The sequence below is a fragment of the Dendrobates tinctorius genome, unplaced genomic scaffold (assembly GCF_039654945.1).
Source record: "Dendrobates tinctorius isolate UK_male_01 unplaced genomic scaffold, ASM3965494v1 ptg000063l, whole genome shotgun sequence".
In the NCBI taxonomy this organism is placed as follows: Eukaryota; Metazoa; Chordata; class Amphibia; order Anura; family Dendrobatidae; genus Dendrobates; species Dendrobates tinctorius.
In genome coordinates, this window is record NW_027361731.1 from 13,099,906 (window position 1) to 13,121,592 (window position 21,687).

Consider the following 21,687-nt stretch of genomic DNA (forward strand, 5'->3'; position numbering starts at 1 on the left):
AGGCTTCTCCCCTGTATGAGTTCTCCGATGCGTATCAAGATGCGCTTTCGAATTAAAACATTTCCCACATTCTGAACATGAAAAACGCTTCTCTCCCGTGTAAATTCTCTGGTGTACAACATTATATTTCTCGTTTACATGTTCAGAATGTGGGATACATTTTAAGAGCTTCTCCCCTGTGTGGGTTCTTTGGTGCCTAACAAGTTCTGATTTCCAGTTAAAACATTTCTCACATTCTGAACAGGAAAAAAGCTTCTCCCCTGTGTGGGTTGTTTGGTGCCTAACAAGTTCTGATTTACAGTTAAAACATTTCTCACATTCTGAACAGGAAAAAGGCTTCTTTCCTGTGTGGGTTCTTTGGTGCCTAACAAGTCCTGATTTCCAGTTAAAACATTTCTCACATTCTGAACATGAAAAAGGCTTCTCCCCTGTATGAGTTCTCCAATACGTATCAAGATGCTCTTTCAAATTAAAACATTTCCCACATTCTGAACATGAAAAAGGCTTCTCCCCTGTAGGAGTTCTCCAATGCGTATCAAGATGCGCTTTCGAATTAAAGCATTTCCCACATTCTGAACATGAAAAAGGCTTCTCCCCTGTATGAGTTCTCCAATGCGTATCAAGATGCTCTTTCAAATTAAAACATTTCCCACATTCTGAACATGAAAAAGGCTTCTCCCCTGTATGAGTTGTCCAATGCGTATCAAGATGCGCTTTCGAATTAACGCATTTCCCACATTCTGAACATGAAAAAGGCTTCTCCCCTGTATGAGTTCTCTAATGCGTATCAAGATGCACTTTCGAATTAAAGCATTTCCCACATTCTGAACATGAAAAAGGCTTCTCCCTTGTGTGAGTTCTCTGGTGATTATCAAGCGGCCCTTTCCGATTAAAACATTTCCCACATTCTGAACATAAAAAAGGCTTCTCCCCTGTGTGAATTGTCCAGTGCACAACAAGAGACGCTTTCCAACTAAAACATTTCCCACATTCTAAACATGAAAAAGGCTTCTCCCCTGTTTGACTTCTCTGGTGGTCATCAAGATGCCCTTTCCGATTAAAACATTTCCCACATTCTGAACATGAAAAAAGCTTCTTCTCTGTGTGCGTTCTCTGGTGCTTAACTAAATAGGATTTCTGGTTAAAATATTTCCCACACTTGAAACAAGAAAATCTATTCTCCTCTGTGTGAATTTTTTGATGTTTCAGAGAAGACTTTTTGAGGGGAGAACTATTTTCATATTTGGAACATGAAAACGGCTTCTTTGCTTTTGGAGCAATTCGTTTTTTAATGCTTATTTTGTGACTTTGATTTTCCTTAGTAGTCAGTAATGAATCAGAAGACAGGACCTGTTTCAAAGGAACAGATGACATATTGCTGCTGTGAAGAGATGATGGTCTATCTGGAGTAATGGCATTCATTTCAGTTGTATCCTGTGGGATCTCAAGAACATCTGATTTTAAAATTGAAGATGTCAGCTGTCCCCCTGATCTCCTGGTAAAGTCATCTGAAAAGAATAAAAAGAATTGGTATTTCAAAATAAAAAATTCTTGAATTTCACATTTTATTAACATTTCTACTTAAACAGTCAGTAAAAATGGCAATATATTTAAAAAGATTCAATTATTCACCAGGACAGTGACAGTTCACAGTCAAATAGAAATTAACCAGTGGAGGCTGGAGTTCAACTGTTTGTTTATTCCAATATTTGGAAGGCAGAATGAACAGGACACCAAACAATCTTATGTAGGTGAAAATAACACCAATAAAATCTTGTACTCATCTCGCAAAAAATAAAGTTCCCACTCAGGTCCTCGAGTGGGGACTTGAAAAAAGTCTTAGATACTTACCAGTAACTGGATTTTTCTAAACCCATGACAGCATCACAAGAGAGGGGATCTGTCCACCAAGCACATGAAACCTACAGGCTAAAAAGGCGGCACCTCTTCCTCGCTCGCATAAGTTGGATTACACAGCATAAGAGGACCTCCAATGGTTATTAATAAAAACATAACAAAAAACTATCACCACCTAATAAACTAAAAGGTGTGGAAACACAACGCTAGCGAAAGTAGTGTTCACCCACACGTAATGGGAAATATAATGGGTTCCGAAAAATCACGTTACCGGTAAGACTTTATCAATCACCTATGACAGCACAATGAGAGATTCACAGAGAAATTTAATAATCTAAGGTGGGACTACCTCCTAGAGCAGCCTTGCCCAAAGGTGAGGTTGGAGGACGCACCCAGATCCTATCTATAGTGCCTACAGAAGGTAGAAGTAGAGGACCAGGTTGCTGCATTACAGAAGTCTTCTATCGAGTCTTCCGACCTCTCTGCCCAGGAAAATGCCACAGCCCGAGTAGATCCACCTTGCAATTGTGGGTTTTGAGGCATTACACACTTTCCTAAAACTCTGGAGGGATAAGAGCCAAAACCTATCCTTTCTCCGGTGTCTCAAAGTGGACAGGTATCTAATTACACATCTCCTATCATCCAAAGTATGCAGTTTTTCCGCCTTCTGTTTTTTTTGGATTGGAACAAAAGGAGGGGAGGTTGACTTGTAGCCTGGAATCATGACCCTACTTTGGAAAGGTAGGCTGGATCGGTCTTAAAGGTTACCCTATCGTCTAGGATTTGGGTGAATGGTGGGGCTATAGAAAGAGCCTGAATATCACTGACTTCTGGCTGACGTCAATGCTACTAGCAGACCTGTTTTAAGCGAAAGAACCTTCAGGGATGATGGTTCAAAAGGAGCATAGTTAAGGCTTTCAGGACCAGATTTAAGTCCCACTATAGAAATGGTCCTAGATTTTAATGATGCTTTTATAAATCGTGAAACCTAATAATTACCGGCCACATCCCAGCTGTACAGAGCCCCAAGAGCTGCCACGTGCACTTTAACGGTACTGGTGGACAAACCTAACTCAAGGCTTTCTGCAAAAATTGGAAGATAATCCTTACCGGTGGTCTATCTTCAACCCTAGAACCTGAAGAGTACAAACATTTTCTCCATGTCCTAGCATATATCCTGGTCGTGACCGCTTTCCTGCGCTTTCAAATTCCACAGTCAAGTGGAGGCTGGCTGCTTGCAGATGTAACACTGGCACCAGAGAAAGCAGCTTCAGCACCTCCAAAAGAACCCATGGATTGGACACCTATATCCTTCTTAGCCATGAAAACCATGGTCTTTTGGAGTCAGAAGGGAGCAATCAACACAATCCTTGCCCTGTCCGCTCTGATTTTTCTTATGACTAGTGGGATCCGGGCTATTGCAGAGAAAGAGTATGTCAGGCTTAAGTCCCAGGAGGCCCAGAATGTGCCTACTACTAGGGGATACCTGTTTAGTCTGCTTGCAAAAAGGTCTATGAGCGAGAGACTCCCCCCCCATCCGAACTATCTGAAGATTTCATGACTCAGCTTCCACTCCCCTTAATTTACATAAGCTACTGATAATTGATTGTCCAAGAGGAACGTGACATGCAGGCCCTGTAGGGATACAAGACGTTTATTTACAGCCTTCTCTACTGCCAGCAATTCGTTTGCATTTGACAACAGTATTTTCTCACTCCTGGTCCATACTCCCTGGACCACCTCTCTTCCCAGTTCAACCCTGTGGAGATACAGGGGTCACTGAGTGCTCTTGTCCACTTGCCCGGCTGTCTTTAGAAAGACTGCATGGACCAGGTTTATACCACTGAATGCCCTCTCTCCCCGTGGGCAGAACACTACTCAAACAACACAATGTGAAGGTAAAACAGTGTGGCATTAATTTATTGAACCACCAACACACAAAAGCATACATAACATTCCCAGCAAATACCCATGATGGTGAAAATTAGTCTCACCCTTCTGCTGACTTGCCGGGATTAGAGCTGCTTCCAGTGCCAAATACCCCCACCGGTGGCTCACCACTTTTGGCGGGCCCCCACAGCGAGGAGGTAACGACAAGCTTAGGAAGTTATATGGGAGCAGTGAGGTATGTGGCCAGGTGACCCAATCTGGAATCTTTAAGACGTCTCTGGGGTTTCAGTGATGGTCATTGAAGCAGTCCTGTGTTTTTCGAGCCATTTCCATGATCTTTTCCCTTTTAATGGGAGACAGAAAAATTATAGGACTGTAAGGCCAGACTCCATCTGAGTAAACCTTTGTTATCCCAAGCAGTCAGATTTACCCAACTTTAAGGATTATGGTTGGTTAGGACAGTGAATTCATTGCGGTAGAGGAAGGGCTGCAATTTCTTTAGGGCCAAGACTATGGCCAAGCATTCTTTTTCTATTGCAGTGTATGCCCTCTCCCGGTCCAACAGCTTCCGGGAAACATAGGCTACCGGGTGTTCCTGACCATCGTCCCCCACTTGAATGAGTAAAGCTCCCAATCCAATGTCCGATGCATTTATTTGGACAATGAATCGATGGTTTAAGTCAGGGGCAGTCAGGACCGGGCTTTGGGCTAGCTGTATTTTCAACTGGAGGAATGTGGACTCTCACTCTGAGATCCAGATGATATTGCGTTCATATCATTTGGTGGTAAGGTCGGTGAGGGGCTTTGCTACTGCACTGTAATTGGGGATAAACTTTCGATAATAGTTTACAGTCCCTAGGAAGGCATGCACCAGTTTTTGGATGGCTGGGCGAGGCCACTGGGTAATGGCTTCTACTTTTGCAGGTTCGGGACGAATGCACCCACTTCCCACCCGATGGCCGAGGTATAGTACCTTGGCTATCCCCATCTGGCAACTGCCGGATCTGATGGTAAGCTAGGCTTTTGCTACTATCTGCAGCACCTAGGACACATGTTGATGATGCTCTTCCCAGGTATCGCTGAAGATAGCGTCATCCAGGTAGGCCAGGCATACCCCTGACATCCCTCTAACTGGTCCACCATCCTTTGGAAAGTAGTCGGGGCGTTCTTCATCCTAAATAGTATGCTGGTAAATCCACACAGGCCAAAGGGGGTGATGAATGCAGACTTCTCTTGAACCTCTTGTGAGTGAGATCTGCCAGTATTCCTTGCTCAAATCGATGGTTGATATCAACCGAGTTCCACCTAATCTGTCTAGTAGTTCATCCACCCGAGGCATGGGGTACGCATCTGCAACAGTGACCTCATTGAGTCGCCTACAGATCACAAAGAAGCGAGTACTCGTCTTTCTTGGACACTAACACTACACTAGCAGCCCATGGGCTAAGGGAAGGAATTATGACCCCCATATTCAACAAGTCCTCCACTTCGGCCTTCATCATTGCAAACATTGGAGGTGTCACCTGGTAGGCACGTTGTCTTAATGGAGTAGCTACCCCTGTGTTGACACAATGCTGGACCAAGGGGGTTCGACCAGGCCGACTTGTGAACAGGGAGCCATGTGTCCCAATCAGTCCTACAGACTTGTTCACTGTGTGCATGGCCCAAGTGTTTGTATTTAATTTGTTTCTTGTTTTTGCAAGATTAGGGAGGTTTTCCACCGCTCGTGGGCCATGCACATATATGCTGTCCTCTGCAAAAAAAATGGCGGATCCGTTTTTTTTTTTTGCATATCAGCGGATTTTGACTGATGGGGACAAACGGATGTGTGAAACAGGCCTAACTCTCCTTTCTTCATAAGCTTTTAGCCTGTTAACATGATGGATGGAGCAGGTGTGCGTTAATAGACCTAAGGCCACAGTGTAATTAGTCTCCCCGCAATTCCTAGTGATGGTAAACGGACCTGCCTACATGGCTTGCAGTTTGTTTTTGCGTACTGGTAACTAGTACTAGAACCTATTGTCCACAGGAAATTCTCAGAATCTGGCAGCATGGTTTTAACACTGTTATTGCCTTTACTGGACTACTTCTAAATTCCCATGGGCTAAGACCGTGAGGTACCTCATCTTCCCCTTAAACTTTTGGACATACTCTAGAATGGGAACCTCTTCTGTGGGAAAAATGCCCTCCCAACTCTCTCTTACTAGCTCCAACGACCCTCGTACTTTTCATCTGTACAGCAATTCATAAGGAGAGAACCCGGTAGAATCCTGCGGCACCTCCCGGTAAGCTAACAGGAGCTGCTGTAGGTTTTTCTCCCAGTCCCCCCCTCATCAGACTCCACATACCGACTAATGAAGCTGCTTGAGCGTCCCGTTGAAACGCTCACACAACCTGTTAGTTTCGGGGTGGTATGCATGGGGTGGACACCAGGATTCTCACAGAGGGTATGAATCAGCTCGCTTTGGAACTGGGTCGCCTGGTCGGTTAATTCCTCCTGTGGAAACCCTACTCGACTAAAAATGTCCAGTAGAGCTTGAGCCACATGCTCTACATCTATGGATGACAGGGCAACAGCCTCCAGATTTCGGGTGGCAAAGTCGAACAGGGTGAGGATGAACCCTTTTACACTGCGGCTGGAGATAGCTAAAGGGCCCACTAAATCAATGTAGAACACCTAAAGCATTTGCTGATATATGGGTATACTCAGTTGATCCACCATAAAGAAAACCCAAAACCTTTTTTTTTTTTTCAAATTTTTTTTTTGATGCAATAGAGTAAATAATATAACTGACAGCACCTAGAACAAGGTAGGTTTTGAAAAAACGATACAGATAATCTCAGAAAAAGAGGAGTATCAAATATAAGCCCTCTTGATTACCAATAAAAACAATATTTTTATTTGACAAAAATATATAAAAGTAGTCCTATTGCAATAAAGGGCTACAAAGACAACATAATAGTATATTACAAAAAACAAAACCAACCTATCACCACCCAACCACAAACACACAAAAAAATAGCTGAATAGCCTGTAGAGTTTATATGTCTTTGAGGAAAAGAGCACCTGCTCCTAAATTGAAGCAGCGTGAACTATGGTATGGCTCACTAAACTTGGTGAAAACATTGTCTCAAAAAAATGCCCATAAAAAACTATATATATATATATATATATATATATATATATATATATATATATATATATATATATATATATATAGACTTCGCCATCCCGCGAGAACGGACGTCATCGCGGTAATTCTCGCAAAGGATCACTGGGACCGGAGCGTGGAGAGAGGCGGGAATGCTGCGCGGGACGTCGGAAGGTGAGAATGGTAATATTTTTTATTTTAATTCTATTTTTGACATGAATCAGCGCTGAACACAGCGATGCCGCACGCGCGGCGTCGCTGTGCTAATTGCTGGTGAAGCTGTCTGTTTGACAGCTCACCAGCGATCACATAGCGATTCACCAGCGATCCTGACACGTTGATATCGTTGTCGGGATCGCTGGCAAGTCGCTATGTGTGACGGGGCCTTTACTGTATCGTTGAGCATATTGAGTCTCCAGCAGGGTTGATTGGCTGTTAGCTCTTCAGCCAATCGGTCTTTTACCATCATGGGGAGCAATGGGAACAGGAGATAAGGAACCTGGGCCCCTGAACTGCACTCAGGGTAGGGGAACCCTGTCTTTCCTTAACTCAGGGGTACCCTTGATGGTAGGAAAGGCCTGAGTCACTGACCTGTCCCTATCTCCTGTCCAGCCCTGAGCTAAACCCCAACCCCCACCCTAGGAGGTGAATCGTAATGGAAAACACTGATAAAGACTAACCAGGATCAAGTAAACTGCACCACCAAGCAAACTATCAGAATGACACAATATGTGTGTGGGGGGAACACAATACAAATAGGGAAACGAACAAACAAAGTATACTTCACCAGACTCCAAATTCAGATTTGAGTATCAACAGCTACACCAACTCAGGACCGGTAAGCAAGAGGCATACAAATGCTATAGTCGGCATCTAGGAATGTTCTGAGCCATACTTTAAGGGAGAAGGCGTTCCCAGCAGCCTCAGCCTTCAATTGACACTAATCAAAAAATTAACTCCTGCAAAGCTGAACATCAGAGAACAAACCACTGCCGATGCCCATACTCAGGCTGAGAAACAGGAAAGTTTAAGACTGCACATCAGACTCCCCAGTGTGAACAGAGTCCGAAAGCCGGCATGACAGCTACCCACTCTTTTTTTAAATTCGTTTATTAAACAGAGTACAAAGAATGCACATCATACACAATGAGTTGTGATAACAGAATACAAAGAAATTGCACACTCTCACAAATAAACAAGGTAATGTGTACATTTCCATCCGAACATATTTAAAGGATAACTGTTTGTGTTTCCCCATACATATATCACTTTAATTTAAATTTCACAAACCTTGTCATGTAACAGTAAGAGCTAACTAGAACTCCTAAACTACATCTACCACTATCTCAACTAACATCTACTATTTCAGCAGCTTGGTTCCTAGATCACGTTGTGTCGTGCGTGATGTCTCAGTTTTGTAGAGTAAGGTTAGAGGAATTCCACCTCTCCCAGATCTTCTCAAACTTCCTCGGGCATCCCCTATTGTGATATAACGTGCGCTCATATGGAACAAACGAATTCACCAACTTGATCCAAAATCTAAAGGAAGGATCTGAGCCCCCCATCCACCTCAGTGCCAGCACTTTCCGCGCCATAAACAGCGTCTCGCGCAAGAAGACCCCAGCATATCAATCCCAGATCTCCTCCTCCCATACCCCAAACAAGCAAATCAACGGCTAATCTAGAGGGACAGGGGCCTGCATCAAGGACGTCAGTAGTGTGGTGACCTCTTTCCAGTAGTGTAGGATAATGGGACATTGCCACACCATATGGATAAAATCAGCATCTGGCGAGTGACATCGCATACATTCTGATGATTGAAGCCGACCCATCCTAAAAAGTCGCAACGGAGTCAAATATGATTGATTTATTATATACATTTGTATCACTCTGTTATTGATAGATGGTGATACTCCAATCGGAGACTCCAGAATCTCCTCCCACTCCTCTCTTTGCACATCAGGGATGAGACGTTCCCACTTCAACCTTGTAGAGCTTATGGCCGATTCTGCCCCTACTGACAGCATATATGTGTACAAGGAGGATATGAGACCCTGGGGACCCTGCGAGTTAAGAATTCCTATCAGAGGTAAAGACGAAATAGTACGGTCCACACCCCCATCCCTCATATGTGACTGAAGAGCCGATCTCAGCTGCAGATAGCGAAAAAATTGAGATCTTGGAATATCATGCGCGGCTTGTAACTTTTCAAAAGACTTTAAGGTCCCCTGGTCATACAAGTCTCCCACTGAAGAAACGCCATGCTGAGCCCAAAAAACGGCGGCTGGGTGATTCAGTAGCTCCGAAAAATAGTTATTACTCCACAGGGGCATTTCAGCCACAACACCCCTAAACCCTATTACATTCTTGATTTGTCTCCATATTAATCGTGCCAGCCGGAGCAGGGGCAGCAGACGTGGAGCATTAGTTTTTTCCAACTCAAGGAAACCCAATGGGCAATCCGCTTGTGCAGCGTGAAGCAGGTGGCTTTCAGAATTAGGGAGGCAGTTGCCCGGCATCCATTTATTTAAAGCTTTTGCCTGCCCAGCTAAGTAATACAGGAAAAAATCTGGCAGCGCCGCCCCACCTCCCTTCTTTGGTCTTTGTAAAGTGGACAATTTAAGTTTGGGCCTAGTTTTCCCCCAAATAAAGGACGTGACCAGAGAATTAAGATTAACAAAAAAGGACTTGGGCACCACTACCGCACTGTGCTGGAGCGAGTAGCCAAATTTAGGGAGTAATATCATTTTAATCAGATTAATGCATCCAGCCACAGATAATGGGAGCCTACTCCAAGACACAAATTTAGCTTTAACCAGGTCCAGCAACGGGTGGACATTAAGTTGTAAATCAAGTGTACTATTATTAGAGATGTAGATGCCCAAATATTTAAAACTAGATACAATAGGCAGCGGGGAGAGATCCTCTAGCTGGGGAATCGGAGCATGGGAAAGGGGTAACAGGGCAGATTTTTCCCAATTTATATGTAAACCTGAATATTTACTAAATTTATCTATAAGGGATATCACCTGCGGCAAAGTTTCTTCCACATTATTCAAGAATATCACCATGTCATCGGCATATGGGCCAATGGTGTCTACCCGACCTGCTATATCTATACCTCGGATATTGGGGAAGGACCTTACACGTATTGCTAGTGCCTCAATCGCAAGAGCGAAGAGAGCCGGGGAAAGAGGGCAACCCTGGCGGGTTCCCCTATGCAACATGAAAGATTCAGATATAGGATTATTTATTATAATACGGGCCTTAGGTTTCATGTATAATATTTTGATCCATGTAATAAATTGATTGCCAAAGCCATACCTCTGCAAACATGCGGAAAGGAAAGGCCATTCAAGAGAGTCAAAAGCCTTGGCAGCATCTAACGATGCCAATGCCCATCTGTTGTCTGGTACCAAGGAGCTATATTGGACTATTGACTGGACTCTTCTGATGTTAATGGAAGTGCTTTTGCCCGCCATAAAGCCCATTTGATCTGGATGTATGAGATTCAATATAATGGAATTCAGCCTAGTAGCTAGAATCTTGGTAAAAATTTTATAGTCCACATTCACTAGTGAAATGGGACGATAGGATCCACATTCTAAAGGGTCCTTCCCCTCCTTCCAAAGCACTATGATATTAGCCCCGTAAAAGGACTCATAGAATTCCCCTCCCATATTCCCCGATAGACCTTTAGTAGGAGTGGCGTCAATATATCCCGGTACTTCCTATATAATTCAATAGGTAACCCATCAGGTCCAGGGGCCTTCCCAGAAGCCATATCTGTCATAGCGTTATCTATCTCCTCTGGAGTAAACTCAGCGTCCATAAGGGCCCGCTGCTCAGGATCTAATGTGGGAAATGATATATCTGACAAATAGTCTAAGCACCCTAAAGTATCAAAGTCACTTTTAGATTTATATAGTGACCTGTAATAATCCTGAAACAGCCGAGAATATCCTCGGTCGAAGACACCAGTGTAGCGTCTACCTTGCGAATTTGCAAAATCATATTAGAGGTGTTATGTTGGCGCACCAGGTAGGCCAAAAATTTGCCCGTTTGGTTCCCCAATTCAAAATAGGATTGACGAGTAAAAAACAATTTACGCTTAGAATTAGTGTCCACGTGCTGAGTATATAACCTCTGGGCAGCCACTCACTCCTGTTCCCGCTGGTCTGGCTAGATATATATGCTGCCTCCGCGTCTTTTAGTTGTTGCTCCACCTCGTCATCTTTCCCTGCGGTAACCCGCTTAATATAAGAGATCGTGGAGGACAAACAGCCCCTCAGGTATGCCTTAAGGGCATCCCAGAATAAATTAATATCCTGGGGCACCGGGTGGGACGCGATGAAGCAATTCAACTGATCAATCGTTCTGTCCGGAGATCCCATCAGTTTTAACCAGAATGGATTTAACTTCCAAGCTATCCCACTGTTTACTTGCCCATATTTGAGTTTAAGGACGACCGGGCTATGGTCTGAGATCCCTCTACTGCCTTGTTCTATATCAGCCACCCACATTGCTAGACCGCCAGAACCGAATATATAGTCTAGGCGTGATAGAGAGCGTTTGGTGGATGAGTGACAAGTGTACTCCCTTAACTCAGGGTGACGCATCCTCCACAAATCCAGCCACTCGCCACCCTCCATAAATGACGACAACGGGGTTGTAGACGTTGGGGAGGACCCCCCGGTCACTACATCATCCAGCCTCAATTTATCCAGGCGGTTGTTCATAACCATATTAAAATCGCCCATACAAATAACATCTGCGTCTGGGTAGTTAAGGGCAAAGCTCATTGCTTTCTGCAAGATGGATATACGAGCCAGAGGGGGGTTATAAATACATAGGACTACATATTTCCTGGTATTCACCACTGCGTGGACAAAAACAAAACGACCCTCAGGGTCCCGTCGAGTTTCCCCCGCCTCCCATCTGACATCTTTATGTACCAACAGAGAGACCCCTCTGGAATAGCTGGTGTGGAATGTATGGGCAGACCATTGTACCCAGGGCTTCTGCACGCACCGTACCGTATCCCTAGTCAGGTGCGTATCCACCAAGGCCACAATGTGAGGGTGATAATGTCTGACCTGTGAAAAGACCTTGATCTTTTTTCGAGGTGTTTTTATTCCCCTCACGTTCCATGTCATACATATTAACTCCGACCCCATACTTTGCTACTCTGAACATGGTGCATGGTATTACCCGGGCAAAATTTAGAGACATCACCTGTAGACTGAAATTGTTGTCGACTGCGGTTACAACCTAAGAAAAAATACCAAAAACCTCTACGGAAAAAAAACAAAGTAAATAAACAACAAACAACGTGGGAGTAAAGTCCTGTACTCCCATCACGGAACAAACAAGGGGATACCATCACTGAGCCCAGTGTCCGGTATTGTTGGTATCTTGGACGCTTCCGAGTGTAGCTCCAATCAGTCGGTTAATAGAAAAATACCAACTGACAAAAGATGCATTAGGATTCCTTTTCGGCAGACCCTCCATGGGATCGCAGCCACTCCGCCGCCTCCGCCGGATCTGTAAAAAACGAAGTAGAACCCCCGTGGACCACCCGGAGCCGGGCCGGGTAAATCATCGAGTACACAATGTTCCTCTCCCGCAGACGTCTTTTGACCTCCGTAAACTGCGCCCGTTGTTTCTGGAGTTCCGCAGAGAAATCCGGGAAGATCGAGATCGTGGCATTGTTGAAGTTGATAGGGCTCTTTTGCCGTGCCAGTCGTAAAACCACGTCTCTATCCCTGCAGTTGAGAATGCGCGCCAGAAAGGGTCTAGGCGGGCTCCTGGAGGGAGAGGCCTAGTAGGGACTCTGTGGGCCCTCTCCACAGCAAAAATCGAGGAGAATTCGTCGCCCAAAGTGGTTTTAAGCCAATCTTCTAGGAATTGCTCCGGATGTTGACCCTCCGATCGCTCCGGCAGGTCGATATCGGATGTTATTTCGACGCATCCTATTTTCCAGGTCATCTGCTTTTTGCCTCCACGCATTCATGGAACCCGCCACTTTCGTTAGTTTAGCCTCCATGGGTGTGATGGTGTCCTCCACCTGGGATACCCGCGTCTCCACCTCCGTAATGCGACCATTCATGGCTTGCATATCTTGCCGGAGGCGTCCCACTTCATTATATACATCCTCTATCTTCCCAGTCAGAGACGTCCTGGTCAAGGAGATGGCCTGCATGAGTTGTTTAGATGCCTGCTTAAGGGTTAATTCCCCCTGCTCACACTCCTCTCCACCTTCAGGGGGGCGGCTCTTACGCTGAACTTGTGGGGGGGTTATTTTTTGTAGATCTAGAGCCTTCAGCATGGTCTATCCTGGCATATTCCTTTAGCTTTTCTGCAGCCGTTCCGGACCCTTTGGAACGACTCATTTTAAAGGCAATAGGGCACAGCCGGATGGCAGAGACCGTGCACTTTGGGGTCTCCAAATTAATGTGGCAGACAGGGTATTATGCACAGAGGGTGATTGCAGGGTCCCAGGCACAGCACAGACCCGCAGCGTCTCACAAGGAGGCAGTGTTCAGCCCCAGGCGGCAAGCAAGGGCCCCCACAGCCCAGGGAGCGATTCTCACAGGGGCCACAGCCAGGGAGGGATCCAGGCCCCAGTAGTTATGGCGCAGGGCAGGCAATATGGTAAGGAGGGGGACACGGGGCCCAATTTTCCAGGGCTCACACCGCTTGTCCCTCACAAATAGTTACATTTTTAGCTCACCGTCCTGCTCCCTCAGCGCTGCAGCAATGAAACTCGGCGCCACGTCTCTCTTCAGCAGAGCGCGCGCCTCCAAGATGGCTGCCGCTCCCTGCAGGCCCTGCCAGCCGCCCAGGATTCCAGAGCCGCCGGCTCCCAAGAGTCCAGCCCCGCTCTCCCACGGGGGTCCAGGAGCGACCCCGAGTCCAGAGGGGTCAGAAAATGGGTGAGTGTGTCGCGAGGTTAAGAGTCTGCCGATCGGATTTTGTCAGGATGGCAGGAGCTTCCACCGCGTGCGTCCTACTCCGTCGCTGCCATAGCCACGCCCCGACAGCTACCCACTCTTGAATTTATAGGGCCATTTGTTTCATAAGTTGCTCAAGCACGATCACATCCCAAAGGGCAGCAGCGGAGTGGGCAGCCCTACCATCAAGCCAGCAGTTGCAGTGTTGCTGGAATTGACTGCCAAATTCGACATAAGTGACCCCTTGGCAATGTCTGGAACTGAGGTGCGATATCTCTCGGGGGTGATGGTAAAAAGTGACAGCAGAGTGTCCTTAATAGTTCCACAGTCCAGGCAGTATTGAGGTCAAAGTGACCGGGCAGCATCCCGTACCCAACCAGTCAAACTAGTCCACAGGTATTTAGCCCAATCAGCTATGGGCACCTGGTGCATCATCATTAGAGTCTCAAAATCTTGCAGATGTTCATCGACTTCAGTGTTGGACTATTTTTGTTTTTTTTTTTAAATCAAATGTTATCGATTTTTTCTTAAAGATTTACACAAAGGAAAAAGAAAAAAAAAAAAAAAAAAAAAGAGAAACAACAACTAGATAAACATTGGAGAAACTCAGTTCTCCACCCCCCAACCTTAAGAAGCATTCCACAAGAGCTAATTATATATCTTGACTCTGCAAAACCAGCATAATAATTAGATGAACAAATATTTGAACATAGCAACAATAGTCAAAAAAAAAAATACATATAACTTGTGGAGAGACGAATAACATTTTAATTAATTTTCAAAGAATTTTACTTTGAGGCATATAAACATAGCTCAAAGCAAACCAAGGCGAAATCTCCTCAGTTCCCTAGATGTCAATCCAGAACCAATCCATAGACCCCATATCTTGTCAAATTTAGAGATAGCATCTCTTTTTAGGTATATGCCTTTTTCCAAATTTACCATCCAGTTAACTTTATCAAATAAATGCTGATATCATAGGCTTCTGATCTGCTATCCATTTTTGGGCTATCAATTTTCTTAGAAAACCGCAAAAGAGCAAAAAGGTTTACCACCCGTACAGGCCTCAAGACAAATGCACTATCAGGATGCAGTGGACCCATATAATTAACCCCTTCACGACCTTTGACGCCACGTAGGCGTCATGAAAAGTCGTGCCAGAACGACCCATGACGCCTATGTGGCGTCATGACTTTAAAGCTCCCCTGCGGGTCGGGTGACCTAGGTCACTGAAAGGTCACCCGACCCGCAGATACAGGGGGTTTTGTTCTTTACCACAGGGGGCGTGGCTTCGCTCCCACGTGGCTACGATCGCTCTGATTGGCTGTTAAAAGTGAAACAGCCAATCAGAGCGATAGTAATATTTCATCAATGAAAGTTGATGAAATATTACAATCAAGCCATGGCCGATGCTGCAGTAGCATCGGACATGGCTGGAGACCGTGATCCGACCCCCCCACCCCCACCGGCTCATGGGGCTAATTGGCCCCCGATACCGACTGACGGCGGCAATGTGCCGCCGCCGTCATCATCATCGGCTCCCCTCCCCCTTCTCTGTGCTCCCTCCACCTTCCAACCCCCCCCCCGGTACCTCCGATGTCCCTCTCCGCCTTCCGGTGTCCCGCGGTCCTGCTTCATTGGCGCCGCCATCTTGAAAATGGCGGGCGCATGCGCGGTTCGCCTGCCGGCTGCAATTTCCCTTCATTCTATTTTGATCACTGTGATAAACTCTCACAGTAATCAAAATAGAATGAAAAGTAAATAAACCCCCTGTTTATCACCCCCATAGGCAGGATCAACTAATAAAATAAAGAAATTATTTTTATTTTTCCATTAGGGTTAGGGTTGGAAAGAGGGTTAGGGTTGGAAAGAGGGTTAGGGTTGGAAAGAGGGTTAGAATTAGGGTTAGGGTTGGAATTAGGGTTAGGGTTGGAATTAGGGTTACGGTTAGGGGGGTGTTGGGGTGAGGGGTTTCCACTGTTTAGGCACATCAGGGGGTCTCCAAACGCGACATGGTGCAACCATTGATACCAGCCAATTTTGCGTTCAAAAAGTCAAATGGTGCTCACTCCTTTCCAAGCCCCAACGTGTGCCCAAACAGTGGTTTACCCCAACATATGGGGTATCAGCGTACTCAGGAAAAATTGCACAACAACTTTGGTGGTCTAATTTCTCCTGTTACCCTTGGGAAAATAAAAAAAATTGGGGGCTAAAAAATTATTTTTTTGGAAAAAAAAAAAAGATTTTTTTATTTTCACGTCTCTGCGTTATAAACGTCTATGAAGCACTTGGGGGTTCCAAGTGCTCACCAGACATCTAGATAAGTTCCTTGGGGGGTCTAATTTCCAAAATGGGGTCACTTGTGGGGGGTTTCCACAGTTTAGGTACATCAGGGGCTCTGCATATGGGGTACCATCGTACTCAGGACAAACTGGACAGCAACTTTTGGGGTCCAGTTTCTCCTGGTACCCTTGTGAAAATAAAAAATTGTGCGCTAAAAAATAATTTTTTGAGGAAAAAAAAATATTTTTTTATTTTCGCGACACTGCGTTATAAACTTTTGTGAAGCACTTGGGGGTTCAAAGTGCTCATTATGCATCTAGAAAAGTTCCTTAGGGGGTCTAGTTTCCAAAATGGGGTTATTTGTGCGTGAGCTCCAATGTTTAGGCACACAGGGGCTCTTCAAACACGACATGGTGTCCGCTAACGATTAGAGGTAATTTTAATTTCAAAAAGTCAAATGGCGCTCCTTCCCTTCTGAGCCCTGCCGTGCGCCCAAACAGTGGTTCCCCCCCACATATGGGGTATCGGTGTACTCAGAACACATTGCACAACAACTTTTGTGGTCTAATTTCTCCTGTTACCCTTGTGAAAATAAAAAATAGCGTGCTAAAAAATCATTTGCGAGGAAAAAAAATGATTTTTTATTTTCACTGCTCTGCGTTATAAACTTCTGTGAAGCACCTGGAGGTTCAAAGTGCTCACTACACATCTAGATAAGATCCATAAGGGGTCTAGTTTCCAAAATGGGGTCACTTGTGGTGGGTTTTCACTGTTTAGGCACACAGGGGCTCTACAAACGCGATATGGTGTCCTATATCGATTGGAGCTAATTTTCCATTCAAAAAGTCAAATAGCGCGCCTTCACTTATGGACCCTGCCGTGCGCCCAAACAGTGGTTTATGACGACATATGAGTAGTGTTGAGCGATACCGTCCGATACTTAAAAGTATCGTATCGGATGGTATCGGCCGATCTAAAAAAAATATCGGGTATCGCCGATTCCGATACCGGAAGTCCCATTCAAGTCTATGGGACTTCCGGTATCGGAATAAGAAAAACCCTATTTTTGCCTTGTACAGCCTCTCTGGGGTCTGTACGGGCCTTTCGGGGGGTCTGTGCAGGCTCCGGTGGTCTGTGCCGGCCTGCCGGGGGGTCTGTGCCGGCCTGCCGGGGGGTCTGTGCCGGCCTGCCGGGGGGTCTGTGCCGGCCTGCCGGGGGGTCTGTGCCGGCCTGCCGGGGGGCTGTGCAGGCTCCGGTGGTCTGTACCGGCCTGCCGGGGGGCTGTGCCGGCCTGCCAGTGGTCTGTGCAGGCTCCGGGGGTCTGTGCAGGCATCGTCCGATGGGACTACAAGTCCCATCGGGCGATGCCTGCTACCATGACAGTGATTGACACATTAGCCAATGATGGGACAGTAGTAGTCCCATCATCCAGCTAATGTGTTGAATGTAAAAAAAAAAAAAAATTTACATGCTACATACATACTACATATATACTACATGTAACATACATACTACATACATGCTACATACTACATGCATGCTACATACTACATGCATGCTACATACATATATACTACATGCATGCAACATACATACTACATATATACTACATGTAACATACATACTACATATATGCTACATACTACATGCATGCTACATACATAATACATATATACTACATGCATGCAACATGCATACTACATATATACTATATATACTACATGTAACATACATACTACATGCATGCAACATACATACTACATGTAACATACATACTATATATACTACATGTAACATACATACTACATACATGCTACATACTACATGCATGCTACATACTACATGCATGCTACATACATGCAACATACATGCTACATGCTACATACATACTACATACATGCTACATACTACATACATGCTACATACATACCACATGCATGCAACATGCATACTACATATATACTGCATATATACTACATGCATGCAACATACATACACGTATATACTACATACAATACATACAGTACATATAACATAGAGTACATACTTACCGTCACTTGTCACTTTGATCCCCGAAGCCATTGTCGTCTGAGGAATAAATATCAAAATAAAAAAACACCAATATACTTACCCTGATCCGCAGAAGTCCACGAATGTCCCACGTCCATCTTGCGTGGAGAACAGCAGCATCAGCTGATGCTACCGTTCTCTACCAGCTCCAGGAATACAATGACGGAAGGTAGGTATCCTTCCGCACTGTATTCCTCCACCACTTAAAAAAAAAAAAAATCCCTAGTCTCACTTTATGCCATTGCTGCGTGGGAAATCCCACGCAGCAATGGCATAAAGTGAGACTAGGGACTTTTTTTTTTTTTTTTTACAGTGGTGGAGGAATACAGTGCGGAAGGATACCTACCTTCAGTCATTGTATTCCTGGAGCTGGTAGAGAACGGTAGCATCAGCTGATGCTGCTGTTCTCCACGCAAGATGGACGTGGGACCCTCGTGGACTTCTGCGGATCGGGGTAAGTATATTGGTGTTTTTTTATTTTGATATTTATCCCTCAGGTGACAATGGCTTCGGGGATCAAAGTGACAAGTGACGGTAAGTATGTACTCTATGTTATATGTACTGTATGTCTATATGTATGTATTGTATGTAGTATATATGTATGTTGCATGCATGTAGTATATATGTAGTATGCATGTTGCATGCATGTTGCATGCATGTTGCGTGTATGTAGCGTGTATGTAGCGTGTAGTATATATGTAGTATGCATGTTGCATGCATGTAGTATAAATGTATTATGTATGTAGCATGTATGTAGTATGCATGTAGTATGTAGCATGTATGTAGTATGTATGTTACATGTAGTATATATGTAGTATGTATCATGTAGTATATATGTATGTATGTTGCATACAGTATGTAGCATGCATGTAGTATGTATGTTACATGTAGTATATATGTAGTATGCATGTTACATGTAGTATATATGTATTATGCAAGTAGTATGTATGTAGCATGCATGTAGTATGTAGCATGTATGTAGCATGCATGTTGCATGTAGTATGCATGTTGTATGTATGTAGCATGTAAATTTTTTTTTTTTTTTTTTTTTTTTTTTTTTACACATTCAACACATTAGCCGGATGATGGGACTACTACTGTCCCATCATTGGCTAATGTGTCAATCACTGTCATGGTAGCAGGCATCGCCCGATGGGACTTGTAGTCCCATCGGACGATGCCTGCACAGACCACCGGAGCCTGCACAGACCACCGGCAGGCCGGCACAGCCCCCCGGCAGGCCGGCACAGACCACCGGAGCCTGCACAAACCACCGGCAGGCCGGCACAGACCACCGGAGCCTGCACAGACCACTGGCAGGCCGGCACAGCCCCCCGGCAGGCCAGTACAGACCTGCGGACAGTCGGCACAGCCCCCCCGAAGGCCCGAACTGACGGCGCATCATGATGCGCACAGACAGCGCATAATGATGACGTCATTTCGGCAGCCAATCAGAGCCACAAAAGTGGCTCATTGCATTTTGGACTTCCGATTCCGGTATCCGATACGAAAAAAGTATCGGTACTCGGTATCGGAATTCCGATACGGCAAATATCGGCCGATACCCGATACTTGCGGTATCGGAAAGCTCAACACTACATATGAGGTATCTGTGCACTCAGGAGAAATTGCCCAACAAATTTTAGGATCCATTTTATCCTGTTGCCCATGTGAAAATGAAAAAACTGAGGCTAAAAGAAAATTTTTGTGAAAAAAAAAAAGTACTTTTTTTTTACCGATCAATTTGTGAAGCACCTGGGGGTTCAAAGTGATCACTATGCATGTAGATAAGTTCCTTAGGGGGCCTTTGGGGGTCTAGTTTCCAAAATGGGGTCACTTGTGGGGGAGCTCCAAAGTTTAGGCACACAGGGGCTCTCCATACGCGACATGGCAACCGCTAAATATTCCAGCATGTTTTCCATTCAAAAGTCAAATGGCGCTCCTTCCCTTCTGAGCCCTGTCGTGTGCCCAAACAGTGGTTTATGACCACATATGAGATATCAGTGTACTCAGGAGAAATTACCCAACAAATTTTAGGATCCATTTTATCCTGTTGCCCATGTGAAAATGAAAAAATTGATGCTAAAAGAAAATTTTTGTTGTAAAAATTAAAATGTCCATTTTTTCTTTCCACGTTGCTTTAGTTCCTGCGAAACACCTGAAGGGTTAATAATCTTCTAGAATGTAGTTTTGAGTAGCTTGAGGGGTGCAGTTTTCAGAATGGTGTCACTTTTGGGTATTTTCTGCCATATAGACCCCTCAAAGTGACTTCAAATGTGAGGTGGTCCCTAAAAAAAATGGTTTTGTAAATTTTGTTGTAAAAATGAGAAATCGCTGGTCAACTTTTAACCCTTATAACTTCCTAACAAAAAAAAAAAAAATGTGTTTCCAAAATTGTGCTGATGTAAAGTAGACATGTGGGAAATGTTATTTAGTAACCACTTCACTTTGTGTCACATAACTCTCTGGCTTAACAGAATAAAAATTCAAAATGTGAAAATTGCGAAATTTTCTAAATTTTTACCAAATTTCTGATTTTTTCACAAATAAACGCAAAAATTATCTACCTAAATTTACCACTAACATGAAGCCCAATATGTCACGAAAAAACAGTCTCAGAATCGCTAGGATCCGTTGAAGTGTTCCTGAGTTATTACCTCATAAAGGAACACTGGTCAGAATTGCAAAAAATGGCCTGGTCATTAAGGTCAAAATAGGCTGGGTCATGAAGGGGTTAAGATGGCAACACAGGTGCAAGAATACTGATGAAACAACTGCTCGCAGCCTACCAATACATGGAGGGGGCGGCTGCCTGGTATGTTAATGCACAACAAAAAAACTTGTATGCGGCGTGTGTTCACACTATGGCCATGCACAGAATCCAGACCAGCATTTGTCTGGAAGCCTGTACGGGTAAACCTTTTTGCTCTTTTGCTGTTTTCTATTATTGGTGGATTTTCAAGTCCTCTTTCTGTGCTGTATCAGTGTTACTATCAATTTACTTGCCATATATATATATATAACATACGTGCGGCTGCATTTTTGCCATACTCCTCAATAGACAGATCCTCAACATATCCCACTATACAGTATATACTAATGGAGAAAGCTCTACATCAATTGAATAAACCCTGTTATTCATTGCTACAACACTCTTCAAATGGACACCAAGTTAGGACAGTTCCACCTCATATGAAGCATTTCTGCTATATTAGTTTTGCATCTAGGACAGTGGGGACTTGAACGAAATCCAATGTTAAATAACAATTGAGGTGTCCTGTATCCCTGGTGTATTATTATTTATTATCACATATATATGGGGCAGTCTATGGGAGTCGCTTACAGACAGCTGTGGAACGCTCTCCAGTATATCTGACCAGTGATTTTCCTCTATGGGTCCCATTACACTCTCCCATTTCTCTTTTGATCGTATCGGCTGATTTGTCAATATAATATCTAAGAGAATGTTATAAAGCAATGAG

General features: G+C 44.5%; 1 protein-coding gene across 1 annotated transcript in view; it reads right to left on the minus strand.

Moving 5' to 3' along the window:
- Window positions 1-577: 577 nt before the first annotated feature.
- LOC141094315 (uncharacterized) overlaps window positions 578-21,687 on the minus strand; it is a 46,312-nt gene continuing 25,202 nt past the window's right edge. The window contains exon 7 of the mRNA XM_073580154.1: window positions 578-1,508. Coding sequence (XP_073436255.1) covers window positions 778-1,508 — 731 coding nt within the window. The 3' untranslated portion in view covers window positions 578-777. The remainder of the gene's footprint in view (window positions 1,509-21,687) is intronic.